Source organism: Pelodiscus sinensis, chromosome 4 (assembly GCF_052426305.1).
Source record: "Pelodiscus sinensis isolate ZL-2025 chromosome 4, ASM5242630v1, whole genome shotgun sequence".
NCBI lineage: Eukaryota > Metazoa > Chordata > Testudines > Trionychidae > Pelodiscus > Pelodiscus sinensis.
The window spans coordinates 82,033,781-82,052,477 of NC_143055.1; the positions used below are offsets into that span (position 1 = coordinate 82,033,781).

At 39.6% G+C, this 18,697-nt stretch overlaps 1 protein-coding gene across 7 annotated transcripts in view; it reads left to right on the top strand.

The window, feature by feature from the left end:
• LRBA (LPS responsive beige-like anchor protein) overlaps positions 1-18,697 on the top strand; it is a 559,883-nt gene that overhangs the window by 228,626 nt on the left and 312,560 nt on the right. For all 7 annotated transcript variants that reach the window (XM_075930027.2, XM_075930020.2, XM_075930019.2 and 4 more), the window contains one exon: positions 13,060-13,226. In XM_075930027.2, the coding sequence (XP_075786142.2) occupies positions 13,060-13,226 (167 nt within the window). The remainder of the gene's footprint in view (positions 1-13,059; positions 13,227-18,697) is intronic.

Here is an 18,697-nt window from a genome sequence, read left to right on the forward strand (position 1 = left end):
ATATCTGCAGCATGCAAAAAATTCTGTTAAAAGAATCTTCTTTCTTACCATAAGCCATTAACACAGGGGTGGGCGATAATTTTTGATGGGAGGCCACTCCAAGAATTTGGAAAGTGGTCGAGGGCTGCACTCTTCCATTACATTAATGGAAGAGATGCGGGGGTCTGGGATGGAGGGTGGGTGCAGGAAGGAGCTTGGGTAAGGGATTGGGGTGTGGGATCTGGGAGGGAGTTTGGGTGAAGTAGGGGATCATGATCTGAGGCAATGGACTGGGGTGAGGAGAGGGTACAGGGTCAGGGAAGGAGTTGTGACCTGGGTTGTAGATGCAGGAGAGGGTTCAGGGATAGCAGATTGGGGTGCAAGGTCTGAGAGGGGGCTTGACCTGAGGAGAGCTGTAGGAAGAGAAGCAGTGTCTGGGAAGGTGTATGGGGGCTGCAGCAGGGGTGCAAAAGGTTTGGGTTACGCAAGGTAGGAGGGCAGAAGGGGGGCAGAAGGTTGGTGGGAGGGAGGGACTGGGGTGCCAGAGACCTTACCTGGCTCCAACATAGCAGCCCAGCAGGTTTCTTATCTAGGGTTCTTGTCTTCCAGCCTCTGTACGTGCTCACAGGCGCTGCATGTTCATTGCTCTAAACTGAATGCTGTGATCCCCAGGGGACGAGAGAGGAGGGGCACTTCACATGCTGCCTGCAAACAGACAGCTACTATTGGTTGAAACTGGCCAATGGAAACTACTGGGGATGAGGGCAGCATGAGAAGCCTTTCCCCCCTCCTTTCTGGCTCTCAGTGTTCACAAACACATACATGACCCTGCACCTGGCTTTCCTGAGTGCCTGGTGGGGGTGGGGCAAGCAAGGAGCTGGCTGATGCTCTCCCAGATGGATCTGGCTAGTAGATCATCTTTTGCCCAGTCCTGGAGTAGAGGCTGGAACCAGCTTCTCAAGTGATAGCAGGTAGCAGCTGCTGCTGTTTCTGCTCCTCCGAGAGGGTAAGTGCCCTGTCCCCCCCCTTCCCCAGCCAATCAGCCGAGTCCCTGCCTACAGAGGGAGCTCTGAACTTCTGCATGGGGCTCAGAAAAAGGCTGTGTGCCTGCACGAGCACACAGCTTACAGGGAACCTTGTTCCTGAATCTCAAAATTCCCCAGTCAGCAAATCATGGTGAAATCCACTGGCAAGTGAATGTGTCATACATCCGTAGTGTCTTGTTCATACAGCAACAGTAGTCTGTTCTTTTCTAACCTTTATGTTAAAGGTTTTTACTGTTATGGGATCAATATGGCTTCATAATGGAAGGTCTTTTCAATTTGTGATTTCAAAAGTCATGAAATACTATGCAGAAGGCTACACTGAAACACCAAGTTGCAAAGTCAAACACTCAAAGTTTAGTATATGTAAGAAACAAGAGCACTTGTGCAACCTTAATTCTGCCCCCTTGGACAATATGATAGTCGTTAATTACATGATCACTGTAGCAGGGTGATCTGTCCATTAGAATGTGGTGCATCTAGAGGTCAGCATCAGTGAACCTCTCAGCCTGGGTAGATGGGTTTGGGCTCAGAATCTGCTAAAGCAGACTCTGTGTAGTGCTCTGTAGTGCTAAAAATTGCTGTGCAGCCATTGCAGCTTGGGCTCTGAAGCCCACTTTAGGTTTCATTTCCTGAGTTCTAACCTGAGCTGTAATGCCTACACAGCTATTTTGAGTGCAGTAGCATGAACCCTGTGAACCTAGTCTGTTGACCTAGGCTTGGAGGCTCACTGCCACAGGCTGTGTAGACATAACCGTAAGTGCCAGGAAGCTGGGGCTAGTCAGTCGTATAAGCTAGCCCTTTCCTGCTTCACCTATGCTTGGGAGTAGGAGTTCAAAAGAGAGGAAGCCCAGTTGGAGTGAGTTAAGGAATGAGAGCTACAGGAGTGAAGATAACTCCTGTAGTGCTTCCGATTGCTGTATATGAGCCTTGGAAAAAGGACCAGGCTCCACAGAGCTGATTTGGGCCGTCTTCCTGAATAGAAATGGGGAGTAGAGGAGAACCACAGAGAGCAGCTGGGCTTCTGTGAAGGTTGCTGAAGTAGGTCTGGAAAAAGCAGAGGCCTTCTGGGAAGTAGCTCAGAAACAGTACTCTGTCTGAAAGTGGAAAAGCTTAAAAAGAGTCCATAGAGCAGGGCAGCAGAAACAAAAGTGGGACAGAAGAGTTTTTATTTGTCTAGACATAAGTTACCCCAGAAGGGGGTTGAACTCAGTGACATCGAGCTGGAGGGTTGAGCCATATAAATCCTAAGGAGAGATGGAAAAGCTGGTGAAGGGAAATTAAGCTAGAGAGCAGCTACAGCACTATCTTCAGCCAACAGGGGTCACCACAAAGTGGTGTGATAATCACATTTTTTTCCCCCACAGTATTCCTGCCTCACTAAGCACACAGGATGGATAGTATTCAGAGACTGAATAATTTTTTCTGCTGAATGAGGCTGTATACCCCTGTCTTGTTTGTTGCAGACATTTGGGGGGGGGGGGGTGTCTGTGTGTCAGAGAGAGAGAGAGAGAGAGAGAGAGAGTTTAGTGTGTAAGACAGTAAAGTTGGGGTTGGTCCTGCTTTGAATGGGGTTGTACTAGATGACCTTCTCAGGTCTTTTCAAACCCTAATATTCTATGATTAAGCCTCATCTTGCTATAACATATGCTGGAGTGCATCCAGAGGACCACTGACTTTTGTCAAATAGTAGCATATTTTAAGGCAAGAACAGTATGAAGAGATAAGAAACAACTGCTGGTCTTATAAAAGAGAAGTATTGAGAGTGATAACCTGTGTTTTTTAGAACAAATGTAATGAGTAGGTGTGGTGCAGGCAGGAGGTTCTATGTATAAAGGCCACCATGAGAGAGAGAGAGAGAGAGAGAGAGAGAGCGCACGCAGAAGCAGGCATGGATGGGGTGTACACTGGGAATAGTCAGAGGAACAAATTGGGCTGAGGAGATGACTGGGGGCTGGGAACAAAAGGCCTAGAAATTAGGCGCTAACTTGAAGGTGACCTTGAAGATGAGAAGAAGGAATTGAATTGTATTAGGGAGCCAGTGAAGGGACTTGAAGTGAGGATGGGCATTTGTGGAAGAGTTTTGGAAGGATGGTTGAAGCAAGAATGGTCTCTTATTTCAGTGGTTGTATAGGCCTTGATTGAGTCTGAAGGTACCACTGTAATGAGGTGACAGTCAGAAAAGACGAGAGGAGGACGTTGCAGTTGTTGATGATATATGTACTAAAATGTTGCCCCCTCCCCCAAAATCAAGTTCTCCAGTTCATCACATCACTGTACATTGATGCCTTCCTTCCTTCCTTCCCAGAAGTGTGGGAGATGGGAGAAGGGAAGGCCCTTGCTACTCCTCTTCCACTGGAGGCGCCACTTCTAACCAAACCAAAAGCTGTGGAGGGGTCAAGGAGCCTGGGCCTGCCCATATGCATGGTGGGGGCTGGAGAGCAGCTCTTGGCCCATGTCCCCACCCCTCTGAGCCCTCTATCCAGGGCATGTGGAGGGTTCACTGCACTACACACTTGCCTGCATAGCTCTTACCCTGACTCAGTTCTGGTAAGGGGGCAGAGCCTCCTAACTGCATCCAGGCAGTCATCAGAACCACATGGGCTGGTGCTGTTCTTGGTGGCTCACTCTGTGCAGGTGGAGAGTCTGCATCTTTCCTATGGTCCCGCTGCTGGCCTGGCCAGAGATGGGAAGGCCTTAGGAGGAGGTGGGAGGGAGAGCTGTGGCAAAAAGTGGTAGGGCCATGATTCTCTTTCCTGTCCTTTTCTGGCCCCCCAGCTTCCTACTACCTACCTACTCAGTGTTGGGTTGCCATATTTTACTATCTGGCTTAACTTGTTTGGGCCATTTATTAACTCTAGTACATTCTGTTCATTTGCAGCCATTGATTTTTGGTAAACACCTATCCTTTGCCTAGTTTTTGGCTGGGTTTATTAATGCAGAATATTGACTGATTTACCCAAGGTCATAGACAAAGCAACTGGCTCATCCCAAGTTAAAAATCAGAAATCTCTTGATCACAACTGTTCCATATAATCACTAATTCAAATGACTGTCTCTGGTAGGGTAATTTGATTTGTGATTGTAATTTTACTAAAACACATCTCGCCTGGCATTTCTGCTGCTTATAATTTTGTCATCAAAAGACTACCTTTTTTCCTCTCTTACTAAGATTGTGGGCGAGGTAATACCTTTTATTGGACCAACTTCTGTTGGTGAAAGAGACAATCTTTTGAGCAATAAAGGCTCTTCTTTAGGCCTATTTTTGTCTTTAAAGTCATTTGTCATTTTAAAAGCAAGTTGGGCATATTTTTTTCTAAAAATGCCTGGATATGAGGATATTTTGTAATAAACTGCATGATGCAGATAATTCAGTTAGATGTAGATTTTTTTTCTTGATTTTTCAATCAATTTAAAGGCTGCCTAAATGAGATTTGGAAATTGTAGGTTGCAGAGATGAGAAGCCATCACATTGTACCCAGTTGATTAACACAAGAAGAAATAGAACAGATACTTTGATAAGTGTTCTGCCTGTGTTAACCTTGATGGCTATTATCGGGGGGATGATGCTATATCTATTTCATTGGCTTTGGCTTTTTTCATGCTGAGAGAAATCAATACTTTGAGTTGCTGGATGACAGAGGCATCACTTCAGAATTGAAGGTGGCTGTCAGACATTGTCATTGGTTGACTTTTGTTCACTATTGAGGTTTTAAGCTTTCATTTTTCTAAGTCTTATTCAGGAGTCTTTGTAAGATTTCCCTGGGTAGCATTTTTTTTAGTCCAGACTTGAAGCCTGAGGTCAGGGATCAAGTGCAAAGATCTTTTAAACTGGAAGATTGAGGAGTGCCTTCATTTACTACAAAGTCCTTATTTAATGGGAATTTGCATTGGCAGCAGGACTATCCCTTTTCTTCTGGAGTATTTTTTTTTTCTTAAATGACATTTTCTAGGACAAGTTGTTCATGATGCTAGTAATTTTGATCCAAATTAGGCGAAGGAATTGGCATGCTTCAAAATGGTTAGTGAAATCTGTGTGTCAAGTTGAAGTACAGAAAATGGTCTGTAAGATAATGTAGTCATTTTAGAAAAATCTTTGCTACTATCAAATGCTGTTAAAGTTAGATGTAGCTTTTGTAAAACATAATATGGTAAAAATTTAGGAATTGTAGTGATACCTATGCAAATGTTACTGTAACTGTAAGGAAACTTGTAACTGTCTGCTTTATTAGATATTTTTATATAAACCAAAACCAAAATTATCTTGAAAATACCAGATAATGCCTTAGATTGAACTAAAGAGACAAAGGATCTACTAATTCACCATCCCATTTGTTTTTAATAGTGTACCTATAATCATCCTGATGACAGAGTATACTCATTTGTTTTCCCCGCCCCATGCTGCCTTTCTTATCTAGGTACATGCAGTGGTTTTCTCCTTTCATATTTCTTGCTCTGACATGGCTGGGGGACCTCTGGTTGTGAAATCCTTCCCTAATATCTCTAACCATTGTTGTGTATTCTTACATTGAACCAGCTCTCAAAACACCATTTAAAACATGTGATATGCACCAAAGTGCTCATAGAATCATAGGGCTGGCAGAGACCTCAGGAGTTATGGAGTCCAACCCCCTCTAAACAGGACCCACCCTATTAAATCATCATTTGGGAATTGAATTTGTCCTGTCTCAGGGATTTGAGAATTGAAATCATGATTTTCTTTACACAGAGTTATGTATTGGTCTAATCACTTACAACATATTGGTGGTAGAGTTTGCAACCATAGTGTCCATCCAATAAAAAAGAAGGAAATGAGTAATAATAATTGATAAAACCATAGAAAATATTACATGCAAGCAAAATCTTCAACCATTTTACTCAAGATGAACATTTGTAAAATTTCCTGCTTATAAAAATAAAATATACATTGTTCATGATCTCTGATTTTCAAACCTATTGTTAGAATTAAATTACCTGTATTGGTACAAGTACATAAAATTAATTTGTCAAATAGTGATATGAGCACGTGACCTACATATGGTTCATGTTGTAGCCTGGTAGTTCTTCTAAACCACTCTGACAGATAAGTTCTCCACTTTCCAATTGTAAGGTGATAGATATTAAATCCATATAAATTAATAAAGGATCTAGGCAATAAGAGGTGAGGTACTTAGTATAGGTTGGACCTTCCAAAACTGGGACTCGCTAGTCCGACAATGTTACTGGACCAGGGAGTCCTGACTAGGAGCCCAGTAGCAGTAGGGTTGGCACCTGGGAGTCCAGCTGGGCTGGGAGCCAGGCGGGGCTGGTAGCAGCAGGTCTGGGACTGGGGCTGGAACTCTATTAGTGCGGCTGGGGCTGGGGCTCAGGCAGCCATAGCAGCCCTTGTAGCTGCGCTGGGGACATGGCAGCCCAGATTGCTGGGGCTGCAGCAGCATGGCAGCACAGCAGGGGTGTGTGTGTTGGGAGTGGGGGAGGGCTGAGCTCAGCTGGCAGTGGAGAGTGGTGGTGGTCTGGGAGGCCAATAGCAGGAGAATTTCCCTAGTCTAGCAAATTTCCTTGTTTGGGACCAATCCGATCTTGAGGGTACTGGACCAGGGAGGTTCAACCTGTACTATTCCTCTCTTACCAGAATGGCAATTTCATTGGGTCCCAAAAGGCATGACATTCTTGGATATTGGAAAAATAAAGCTCTCTTGAGTTAAACTGATGGTTTACTGAGGGTTCACAAGCTTGCACTATGAAAATTGTTTCCTGCATTTACAGTTTAAGTGGCTTGGACAAACCTCTCCATACTTTTTACTATGGTATCAGTTTCCCCATCCTAGATGCTGACATCTGGAGACCTTGGAAAACATATCCTCCATGATTCCAATGATCCTAGTGAAGTTGTTGATGAATCCAGGCCTAATGCTCAAGATGAAAATGAGCCACTTGCTTATAAGCTATGTAGACTCTTGTTCAAATTTTCTCTGTAATGTTACGTTCAGGATAATCTGAAATTTGAAACTGGCAGAAGTGCTTAAGATATAAAGCACAAGCCCCAGCATTCACATGACTGCATCTTCCAGATGAACTTTCTTTCATTCAGAATTCGAAACTAACCCAAACTTTGAAACAACACCAAGTGAAATATTTCCTTAGTCAATTCCTAAGGTTTAAATCATCCCAGATGAGACAACTGCCAGACTTACCCAGGTTTGCCTCAGAGAATGTCAGTCATATACTCTTTGCAACTTCTTCCTATTCTTAAATTATCTAAATAGATGAAATTATGTAGTATCTACTTTTAGCATTAGAAATAATGTAGCATCTTCCTCAGAGAAAACTGGTTAGAAGTAACTGATTTCCTTGAAAAGGTTTAACTAGTTTGGTGTAAAAAACTGCTTCTGGTGGAATTGTTGGAAGTTTTTCTCCTATTCGTGCTGTATGGTGGTGGAGAGAACTCTAGCCAGAAGCTTAATTATGGGGATAATTGTGATAGAGATTCATCTATTTTTAAAAAAAGAAAAAAAGCTACTGTCACTTCTGTGTGTCAAGAATAAAAAATAAATAGACAAGCTAGAAAAAAAGAAATGTTGGGGAAAAAACCACAGTTTTAGCATTGAGGTTAATCTCCTACCTTTTTAATGGGTTTATTCAATAAGGAACGGACTCAGCATTACACATTTTTATTTTCACTAGTTTCTTGCAAGTCATCTAACAATTGAGGGTAAAGAAGAAAGCATCTAGGAATAGTTTAAAAAACCCACCTTTTTAATGTGTTTATTCAGTAAGGAACAGATTCAGGATTTGACATTTTTATTTTCAAAAGTTTCCTACAAAACATCTAAGAATTGAGTGTAAAGAAGAAAGCATCCAGGAATGGTAGAAATCTAGGGCCAACATCAAAATGAGCATAAAGAATATTGGATAAGTAATACCTTGCTGTGTATTTTACCTTTTATTGATCCATTTTCTTTTCCTCTCCTAGTCAAGATTGGAATGTGAAACTTACTACCAGAGTTGTTGACTCGAGTCCCACGACTTGAACTTGAGTCCAACTTAAGTCACCTAGGTGACTCGACTTGAGACTTGACTAGGGTTCATTGTTTGTGACTTGAGATTCGACTTGAGACTTGCTAATTTTGTTAAATCAACTTGATGAAAAAATTGTTCGAAAATGCTGATATTGATGACTTGTACAAAAGTGACTTGACATTTTTTTAAATTAAGACTTGAGACTTGACTCGGGACTTGACTTGAAAGTGACTTTAGGGACTTGAGACTTGAACTGCAGTGACTTGAGACTCGACTTGGACTTGACAATGATGATTTGAAGACAACACTGCTTACTACCGTTAGTGGATGTTATAAGAGCCATGTGGGGAAAGGAATTGGCAAACCATATAATTATCAGGAGACATTAATTGGAATTGTGACATGGCCTAAATAAAGACTGAGGCCATGTCTACAGTGGCAGATGTAAAGCACTGACAATTGTAGCTCCGTTCACAGAATGCAGCAGTAAAAATGCTGTTGGGTGTTCACACTGTCAGTTGCCAGAAAAGTGGCATGATGACACTTGTGGCACTTACAGAGGATTTCCGAGCACTTTGGGCAGCTGTCCCACAGAGAACCTCTTCCTCTTCTGCTGCTGAGGTTTGTGGGAAGGTGGAGCAGAGACATGGGTACTGCCTCAACGCCCTTGGTGCATCACTTCATATCCCATCAGTCCCTGCACTTCTGTCAACATTTGACTCTGATTGTTGTGACCGACTTGCCTCACCAAGGATACACAACAGCGTCTGACTGCAAGCATCTGTGGCTGCTGAGTTCTCTAGTTCTCCTTCCCTTTAGCCTTCTCGTCCATTATTTCCTCCTTTTGGTTCCTCTCTGAGCCCCTGAAGTATCCATGAGTGACAGTGGGGTCACCACCAAGTATGTCATACTGCTCTTTGTAGAATGAGAAGGTCATGAGTGCAGCACTGGAGTGGCAGTTGGTTTCCCACAACTTGTGGTAGGCATTTCTCAGCTCCTTAACTTGTCTCTACACTGCAGCACATCCCAGACAGGCCCCTTTTGGTCATTGATCTTGAGATCTGTCCATAGCTGGAGCACAGCTGGGACTGGACTGCCTCCTCCCTCCAAATGTTGATGGGGTCCAGCACCTTGGCATGACTCCAAGCAGAGGATCTCTTGGAGCATGGAGTAGGCATGGCCAGCTGGAGAGAGATGCTGAGAACATGTCACCAAGCACACAAGAAGGGGACTTAGAAATTGCAAGAAAAGGCAAAGTGTGGGTCTGAGGATTGGTCAACTGAGAGCAGGGTGGTAGAGCTCAAATGATCAGAGACACATTGTGGGAAGGGTGCTGGAAGCCAGTCATGACTGAGTCCTACACCGTGGTGTCCATATTGGCACCCTAGTACTTTATCCAGAGTACAGCAAGTTCTACACTTCTTCTCAAGGTGGTTTAGCTAGAGTGAAGCAACTGTGGATCTAGTATGCACTAAGTGCTTTGCTAGTGTGTATGCCTTAAAAGCTACAGTGCTGGAAGCTGATTTAACGTGCAGTAACTTGCCAGTGTAGACCTGGCCTGAGATTTGAAGTGTTGAGCTGTCTTTACCAGACTGTTCAACACATCAGGCTATTCCAAACTCCGGCCCTGACAGTGGGTGTAAATATTTACCAATAGTCATTTTAGCCAGAACACTATCAGGTTTTCTGAAATTTAACTACCAGTGGTCTTGGCTGCAGTCCCAGGGCTGTGTGGTAGTGGAAGAGGCTTTTTATACAAACAAGCATTTCTCCCACTTAACAGTCCAGTCACCCAAGCCCCTGTTGTCTGCCTGTGTCTCATGTGTGGAGTCAGCTCTTTGTAGTACTGTCTTAAAACTGCTTTGGTAGAACTTTCCATAGATTAATAAGGGATAGAGTCCTTTGGCAAGCACTGAGGGAAGGTGGCCACTGAGCAGCTATGAGGGTAAACTTGCACATAAGCAAAGAGAGGGATCAATTATAGGGTGGTAGGTAATGTGAGAGAATTCATTGTGGGAAATGAGCGTAGCCATGCAAGTTTGGTGAAATAGAGGTATGGAAGGCCATGAAGAGGAGGTGCCAGAGTTAGAAGGATCTTTTCTCCATGATAGTTTTTCATGTAGGATTTCAGAGGCCAGAGGAGAAGGAATGTATATTCTGATGAATTTTTGTTTTCCTTTGTTCTCCCTTGCCGCCTTCTCGGCCTCCCAGCAACATTTCTAAAACTAAAATTAACCAACAAACTCTAGAATATGGACACAAATCTGGCAGCTAAAGACTGGACAGCCAACTAATCTTTGGTTTGTCTGGAAAATTTTCCCTTTTCAGAAGTTAACTGAATGGGCAGATGCCAAACAGCGGAGAGAACTGTAGCAGTATCTGTGTCTTGTTGTAATAATGTAAAATGTGAATGAGCTTGTTGCAATTAAGTTTCCTGCATACTATGGTGATGTAACTGTGATGTATCTGCATAATAAGGCCTGACAATTTTCAAGTAGGTTATTGAAGAAATATTAAACTTTTAATAATTTTAAAAGATGCATCATTTTGGTTTGTTGAAGGGAGCGATCTTTCTAGTTTTAATCCAGTGACAAACAAATGTTATTTTATCCTATGTATATGCAAGTTGTTAGGAGGAAAAGCCAGTGGTCTCTCTCTTATTCTGAATGTCATGTCTACACACTGAAATTTACTATTGGTATTTAATAAAGAAAGTGTTCAAAATTGCATCAAAGATTTTTTTTAAAGGTACAAGTTCATTATATCTTTTACAAAACGTTCTTGTTTGATTTCCATTTTATCATGTTTTAAGGTCAAATGTGACTTTAATGTTCCATAAAGAGACAGAGATTGATAATCTGGAAAGAATAACCCTCTAATGTGATTTATATATATGGATTTTATGTCAGATATGAAAAGTTGCTGCTCAAATTGTAAAGGAGGATCCATTAAAGAGCACTTTAAAACACTTTACTACTTAGCTTACCTTGGACACTTGTTTTTAGAATTTTGCCTTTTCAAGCAACTTAAATATAACAGCTTATCAAACATTTACTAAGTGCTGGTAAACAGAATTCAAAATTGTCATGGGTGCAGGATAGGTTAATGTACTGGAAAAGACAGCAGTGTTTAAAAAGAGCTATAAAAACCTTGCTTAGAGGTGGTCATAACTTAGCCAACTTATTTTTTTGGCGATGGTGAGGATGCTGGGTTTAAGCATACAAAAGACGATTCCTGATCATGTTTAATTGAATTGGAAATGGTACTGCTTATGGTTTATACTTTCTGGATTTCTGTTCATCAGGTGAGCATTCTAAGAGTCATAGGACAGTTCCGGAATAGGAGGGGGAAAAAATCTAGATGGAGAAATTACAAGTGAATTTGGAATCAACATATTCTTACTGTTTTTAATATTTGAGTGCATGTAAAATTAAATTCTTGTAATCCACTGCTTTATTTGTATCACGTAAATGTCTATGAGCATTTATATTGGATGTGTATTAGTCATTTTCCCTACTCCTTTTTCCAGAGTGACTGATTACCAACTACTTTACTTCACATGTGTCATAAGGCATAACTACTTAGTATTTTACAAGTATAGGTGGTGGTGGAATTACTGTTCTAAAAAGTCAGCATTGGTTGCTCTGTCTACTCCTCCCTCCCCAGCCCCTCTCCTCCCAAATTTTTCCTGTTTGTTCAAACAAACGTTTGTCTCAGTTCTAGTAACTAGATCATAGAATAATCCAATCATTGGTAAAGGTTCAAGTGCTTTGTCTGCATATGCAATCTCTAGAACTGCCAGGTTGAAATCTGAGCTTAGAAACAGGAAGTCTTAAAGTTGGAGGAATGGAGGGGGGAGAACTTTCATGAAACCAAGTTAATAGAAAAATAAAGAATAAAAAAAAAAAAAACCTCCCCCAGGAATGCCAAGAGATAAGAGTAGTCAATTTAGTTTCACCATTTAGTTTTTATGTAATTAGTTTTTGTTAAGTGTTATATTTTCACAGGCTTGAAAAATGGAATATTTTTACCAATGGTTATCAGACATTTAGCTGAAGTAGTTCCCACAGTGGCCTGCTAATACATCACAGCCCTCCGGCTAGAGCAGTGTTTCTCAACCAGTGGTACGAGTTCTCGTAAGGGTACTTGAGAGAAGCTTTGGGGGGGGGGGGGGGGGGGCAGTGTGGTATGTCAACACAACTGAAATTTGGAGAGATCTGAATTTTTGTTTTAAGTTTTACAGTGCTTTATTATTTTTTGTACTTTTTATGCCCAAAAATTTCATCGCCTGCCCAGCTATGATTAAGTTGTTTAAACAAATGTGTTGCAATGGTAGAAAACAAATATGTGGGTCTGAAAACTAGGTACTGGGGGTACTTACATTTTTTTTAAAGGGGTACTTTATTTAAAAAAAGGTTGAGAAGCACTGGGAATCACCTCTACTGGTGAAAAGCTGGTTCAGTCTTCATATCAATTCAGTGTTTCTCCTCTCTGAAACTTTCAGCAAGGAAATTGTACGTAATGTGTTATCAAAATAGTGTGTATAAGGTTTTGATTTTATTCAAGGGAAGACTCTTCAAGGGTACATATTAGATTAGGTGCCCAACCACCATTCACTTTTAATGCAAGTTGCGTGTCTAACTGCTTTTTGTGTCTTTGAGGAGCTCTCCTTAGAGACTGGCACTATAAAATCTACACTCTCGCAGTGTGATAGAATCAATTGTTTCTAAATGTTCTATTGCACTGTCAGGTTAGTAATGTTTTAAAAAAAATCTTGAGGGAACATGGTGTAGTGGCTAGAGTACATGAGTAATCTGAGTTCTATATTTATCTCTGCTACAAATGGACTATAGCCATAGATATCTACTCTGTCCCTCAAGTTTGCATATCTATAAAATGGGGATAATTCTTATTTTTGAAGGTTTATTAAGACCAATTCATTGTAATGTACTTAGTGAGTCTTGGTTGGACATAGGTAAAGTGCAAAGTATTAAAGTATTTATTTTATTTTTCTTAGTCACTATGTGCCCAGTACTCTGCAGATAAACGAGAGGATGAAAAGATGTGTGATCATTTGATAAGAGCAGCCAAGTTTCGAGATCATGTGACAGCATCCCAACTAATACAGAAAATTATCAACATTCTGACAGACAAGCATGGAGCCTGGGGAAATTCTGCATCAAGGTAAAGATAAATCTTTAAGATTTGGCTTTTGTTCAGGTAGGACAGCATGATTTGGATTAATGTCTTCAGATGAGGTCAAACCTAATGAAAAACTGGCATATTACAATTTTGTTTATTATAAAACAGTATGTATTTAAAGAAAAAATTATTCTGAAGATACAGGATTTTACTTCATCAGTATGTTACCTATAATTGAAGTTTAAGCCATTTTACTTCTCTTAAGTCTTGTTTACTCACAAAGCAATATTGTAGTTTAGTGACATCTCTACATACCATTACTGAGGCACAGCTGAAATGATGAAAATATCTTTTCCTAAATATAGAGAATCAATGCAGTGTTTGCGAAAGCAGAAACAAAATGAAAAAACAAAAAAACTTTTCCAGTTGATTTAAACTTATCACTCAATAGAGCTAAACATTTTCCCCCAATATTTACTGCATCGTTTAGCTTAAAAATCATAAAATATAGGGATAAATATTCTCTAAAATATAAAATAATTTGAACATGTTTTGACTAGGACATATACCATGCTTGGAGTGCATTGTCTATTGAAATGCTGTCATTTATATGCAGTACAGTGAAAGGTAGAGGTAGGCAAGATGAGTGAAAAATGGAGTATATGACTTTTGCCAATAATATCTACAGTTTCACCACAAACCCAAAAAGGGGTGCTCAGATGTGGTACACAAAATGTCTTTAAATGTGGGAAGTCTTTATGAAGATACTCCACAAGAAAATAATTGCACACTGAAACATTTCCAGTAAAGTTGGTTAGTTAATTGTTTTCTATGAAATAGTATTTTAGGATTCTACTAAGAGTCTCTTCTAACAAATTTGTAAAGCATATTATACATTAGTGGTTTTTCAGTTCTCTGAGAGTATGTGCCTTAGTGTTTTGTTCAGTTGTTTGTGTTCCTTGTCTTAGAACACTCTCTATCCTTTATGGTTTGTAAATAAGGAATATCAAGAACTCTTTGCCTTTTAAATGTGTGTTGCTCGTCACGTTAATACTGATATAGTAGGATGGGAGGAGTTGAAATTGATAAAACATACTGCACTCAGAGTGGGTTAACTATTCTCTGATTTTTTTCATATGAGGCTTGCATAATCAGCTTGTAAATTATGTAGCATAGAAAATATGGACATGATTATTTCTATTTTATAATAAATAATGATCTCCAGTGAAATGGAAATATCACATAATGCACTTTGCAATACACTTAACATAATTCTAGGAAACTTAAATGGCATTAGAGATGGAAAAAAATCTTTGTCGGGCAGCCAGAATGCATTTATCCATCATAAACCTGTTTTTTTTAAAGCACATGATTGCCATCTTAACAAAAGCTGTATTAAAGGGGTTAATTAATGTTTTCCAGCATATATTTTACTTTTCCTTAAAGAATTACACTAGTTTTTGATCATGTAAATTCAATCTTAGTGGTACTTTTTAATATTTAGTTTGTGGTATTTTGTTTTTCATCCTCCTTTGGAATCCATATAATTGCTTGTAGCCATGGCTCTGAAGGCCTAATACTTTCCCATTAATGTCATTTATTTTGTTTCAATATTGATGGCTTTCCTAATGCCATACGATCAGTGGGCTGCAGTGCTGGCAGCTGGCCTGGGATCGGCAGTGGTTTTAATAAATCACAATCAGACTCATGCCATTACATCAATATTTTTAGTCAATTATAGAGAAGGTCAGGTGCTACATTCGGTATAGGAGCCCCAGCATGTGGCATTTGAGAAACATCTGGTACTGCAACAAAACTGCAAGCCGGGGAAAAAAGAATCCAATTTATCCCATCTAAAGAGACCAAATGAAATCTGCTGCTTTATGGATAACACAATGATGATTATAGCCATTTTGAACATGTTGTACTTGCTAGATTTTAATACCCGTTATATAGACATATTCCCTAAAGTTTCCATTCAATAAAAACTGAAAATGAAAATATTATTTTCTCAGAAGCAGATGTGAATTGTTGTTTCCTCACAGCAGGCATCTAATATCTTTTGACACCTACTGACCTGCCTGAATGCAATTTGTGTCTTAATATCCAGATTGCACCAGCTTTTGCCACAGGAGAGAGAGCAAGCAAGTTCTTTTTTCCTCCACTGGATTTGAAGTTCTGGCTATTGCCAAAGAAAGTGTTCCTTTCACAGAGCTCTGATATCTGTGTGCCCTTTACTGTCATTGCATTTTTTCAAATGCTTAGAGATTTCAGGAAATAATGGGACAGACAAGTACCTGTTCATCCATACATTACTGTCACCTGGAGTGAGGCTCAGGTGAAAACTGAGAGAGCCTGATAAGAATGGTGGAATAAGCAAGAAAGAGGACACAAATGAACAGAGTGGCAGAAGTAATTTTTTTCTGGTGCATAGAGCAGGCATTGTGTTTATTTGGGTCAGGAGACAAATCATCTTTCATGTAGATGACACCTGGTAAAGTGGCTGAATATAAGAAGGATGAGGAGAGATGATGGAGAACACTGGATGAAAGTCTCAGAGGACATACTACCCTTTTCTCATATCGTCCTTCATTGCATTCTAATAGGCTGACTAATGTACCATGGAAATTCATTCTTGGTATTAGAGGGGGAAAAGGGTGGTACTCTTCTCAGAAAAATGCAAAAGTAGAACTGCAGACATAAATTATTTTAGAAGCAATAAGGTTTAGGAATTTTTAAGAGAACCTCTGTATATCAAGATCTCTGAATGCTTTTGATTAGTTTAGGAGACTGAGTTTAGACTCTGGTTTCGGTTGCTTAAGAAACTCTGTTTCAGATTGGTTGAATGTGTTCTAATGGATGCCCTCAAGCAAGAGGCGTCTCTGCCTTAGAGACATTCATCTTTTTTCTGTGTCACAGGCTTGCTGGTAAAAATCTTTGTGATGCTCTCTCCAATTTTTCTTCAGTAAATCAAATCTTCCTTCTTTCAAAAAGATGAATGCTGTAAGGTTGGGGTGTTATAAAAAAAATCAATGCAGGCAAAATTGAAACAGTATGCCTCAGTATTGATTGGCCTTGTGAAATCGAAACTAACAGCTTTGTAACTGTTCCAGTGGACAGTTAGCTGACCTGTAATGGATAAACTATCAATATTAGCATTACTATTTTATCTTGTAGTATGTCATTTTAGAATTGAGAATCCAAGGAAAGAGAAGGGTCGAGCTGAATTTTTAATGTGACTTGTATGAAGTAATCGCAATCTTTCTTTGTGTATTGTTTGTGAGTAAGTAGTTGTTTGTTTTTAAAACACAATACTATTTCTAAAGAACAGTGATTATTTTAACATGTTTCCTTTGGCATGTGCTATAAAATGCATTTTAAAATATTTGTTTTTTAATAAAATATTTTAAAAAATCCAAATGAAACAGCACCAAGAGCTTTTATCAGAGCAAATGTGGTTTAGTCTAAAAATTGAGAATGATGTGCTGTTTTACCACATCATGTAAACTATATTAAGTTTATTAATAAAAATTCTACAGCTTCAAGATATTTATCATAGATTTATACAGTGTACTCTTCTTAAATAGGCATCAATGCACAGAATTTAAAAAATGACCCCATAACACACATGTCCTGATGAAGATGTATAATTTTCCCTCTTTCTTACTTGCTCACATGCTTTTCATTCTGCCTTTTGCTTGACCCTGGGGATCTTGCACTTGACATCAGTGTAAAGCAACATTCATTGCTCTCTCTGGAGCTTTGATGATGCTAGGAAATTCTTTATAGCCTGCACTGACAATAACATAGTGAAATGGCTTAATAAACCTCACATTTTCCCTATTTGTCTCCCACCCTTTGTCCCTCTCCAAAAAATGTAAATCATTAGCAAATAAAACAAAGCAGAGGGTGGGGGCGGGGGTGGGGAGGAGAGTGAGGGTGGCAGCTATGGACATTTCAGGTAAAGAAATAATGTTTTTTAAGTGCCCTTAATAAAAACATAGGTGTATATAAGTTAGTATTTAAATGCTATATTTTTGTACATGTTTGTCGATGCATATACAGTAACTCCCAGTGAGTTGCAGCTACAGTGCTCTAACAATATATAGAGGCCTGAGCCCATGTACCGACACCCATTATAAGTGAAAGTTCCTATACAATCACACTGAATCATCTTACAATGCCTTTATAAAATACTTTATATAATTTTATAATAGTCACAAACAATGTTTGGATTACAATGGATACCAAGAAAATGGAAATTTTTAATCTGTCAGATTTCTCCTTGAACAATACCTTTCTGATAGATAAACTAAATATGTAAGATCTAATGGATATCTGATCTCTATCTCTCACCAGAGGGAGATTGTAAATCATAGTAGTAAGTATAGTCTCTATCCATGTCACAAATTGAATGAGTTGATAGTGATGCTGTTAAAAAAAAGGCAAGTGTTATTCTACAATATATTTAAAAGTGTCATACACAAGACATGGGAGCTAAACATTCTATATGGCACTTGTGAGCTTTGGAGTATGAGAGTAACATTTTGAGCACTGCAATTTAAGAAAGATGTGGACAAATTAGAGTCCAAAGGAAAATGATTAAAAATGTAAGAGGTTTAGAAAACATGACTGGGCAAGGTTAGCGCAGGATAAGAGGAGGATGAAGGAGACATGTAAAAATTATAACAAAGATGGTGATCAGTTGAAGTAATGAGCTTAGTTTGCAGCACTAGAGATTTAAGTTATATATTAGGAAATTTTTTAAAATATAAGAACAGGTAAGTACTGGAACAAGTTACCTAAGGAGGTTGTGTTCCCCATCATAGTGACCAATTGCAGTGCTCCAGAGGGAATGAAGAGAACTGGTAATCATCAAGTGATCCCTCCTCTGTAACCCATACCCAGCTTCTGACCAACAGAGGCTACAGGCATCATTCCTATCCATCCTGGCTAATATTCGTTAATGGACCTATCCTCCATGAATCTATCTAGTTTTTTGAATCCTGTTAAAGCCTTAGGTTCCACAGGTTGACTGTGCATTGTGTGAAGAAATTATTCCTTTAGTTTGTTTTAAATCTGCTGCCTATTAATTTAATTTGGTGACTTCTATTTCTTGTGTTATGGGAGTAACTACATTTCCCCTTATCTACTTTCTCCAAATAGGACATGATTTTATAGACCTCTATTCTACCCCCTGTAGTCTCCTCTATTGTAAGTGAAAAGACCCAGTTTTATTAATCTATTCTCATATGGCAGCCGTTCCAAAGCCCTAACCATTTTAGTTGCCCTTTTCTGAACTTTCTCCAGTGCCAAGATATCTTTTTTGACATGAGGCGACCACATCTGCATGCCATATTCAAAATGAGGGCTTACCATGGATTTATATAGAGGCAATAAGATATTTTCTGTCTTATTCTTTATCCCTTTTTACAAGATTCCTAACGTTCTATTTTCTTTTTTGACTTCTGCTGCACATTGAGATGTTTTCAGAGAACTATCCACACTGACTC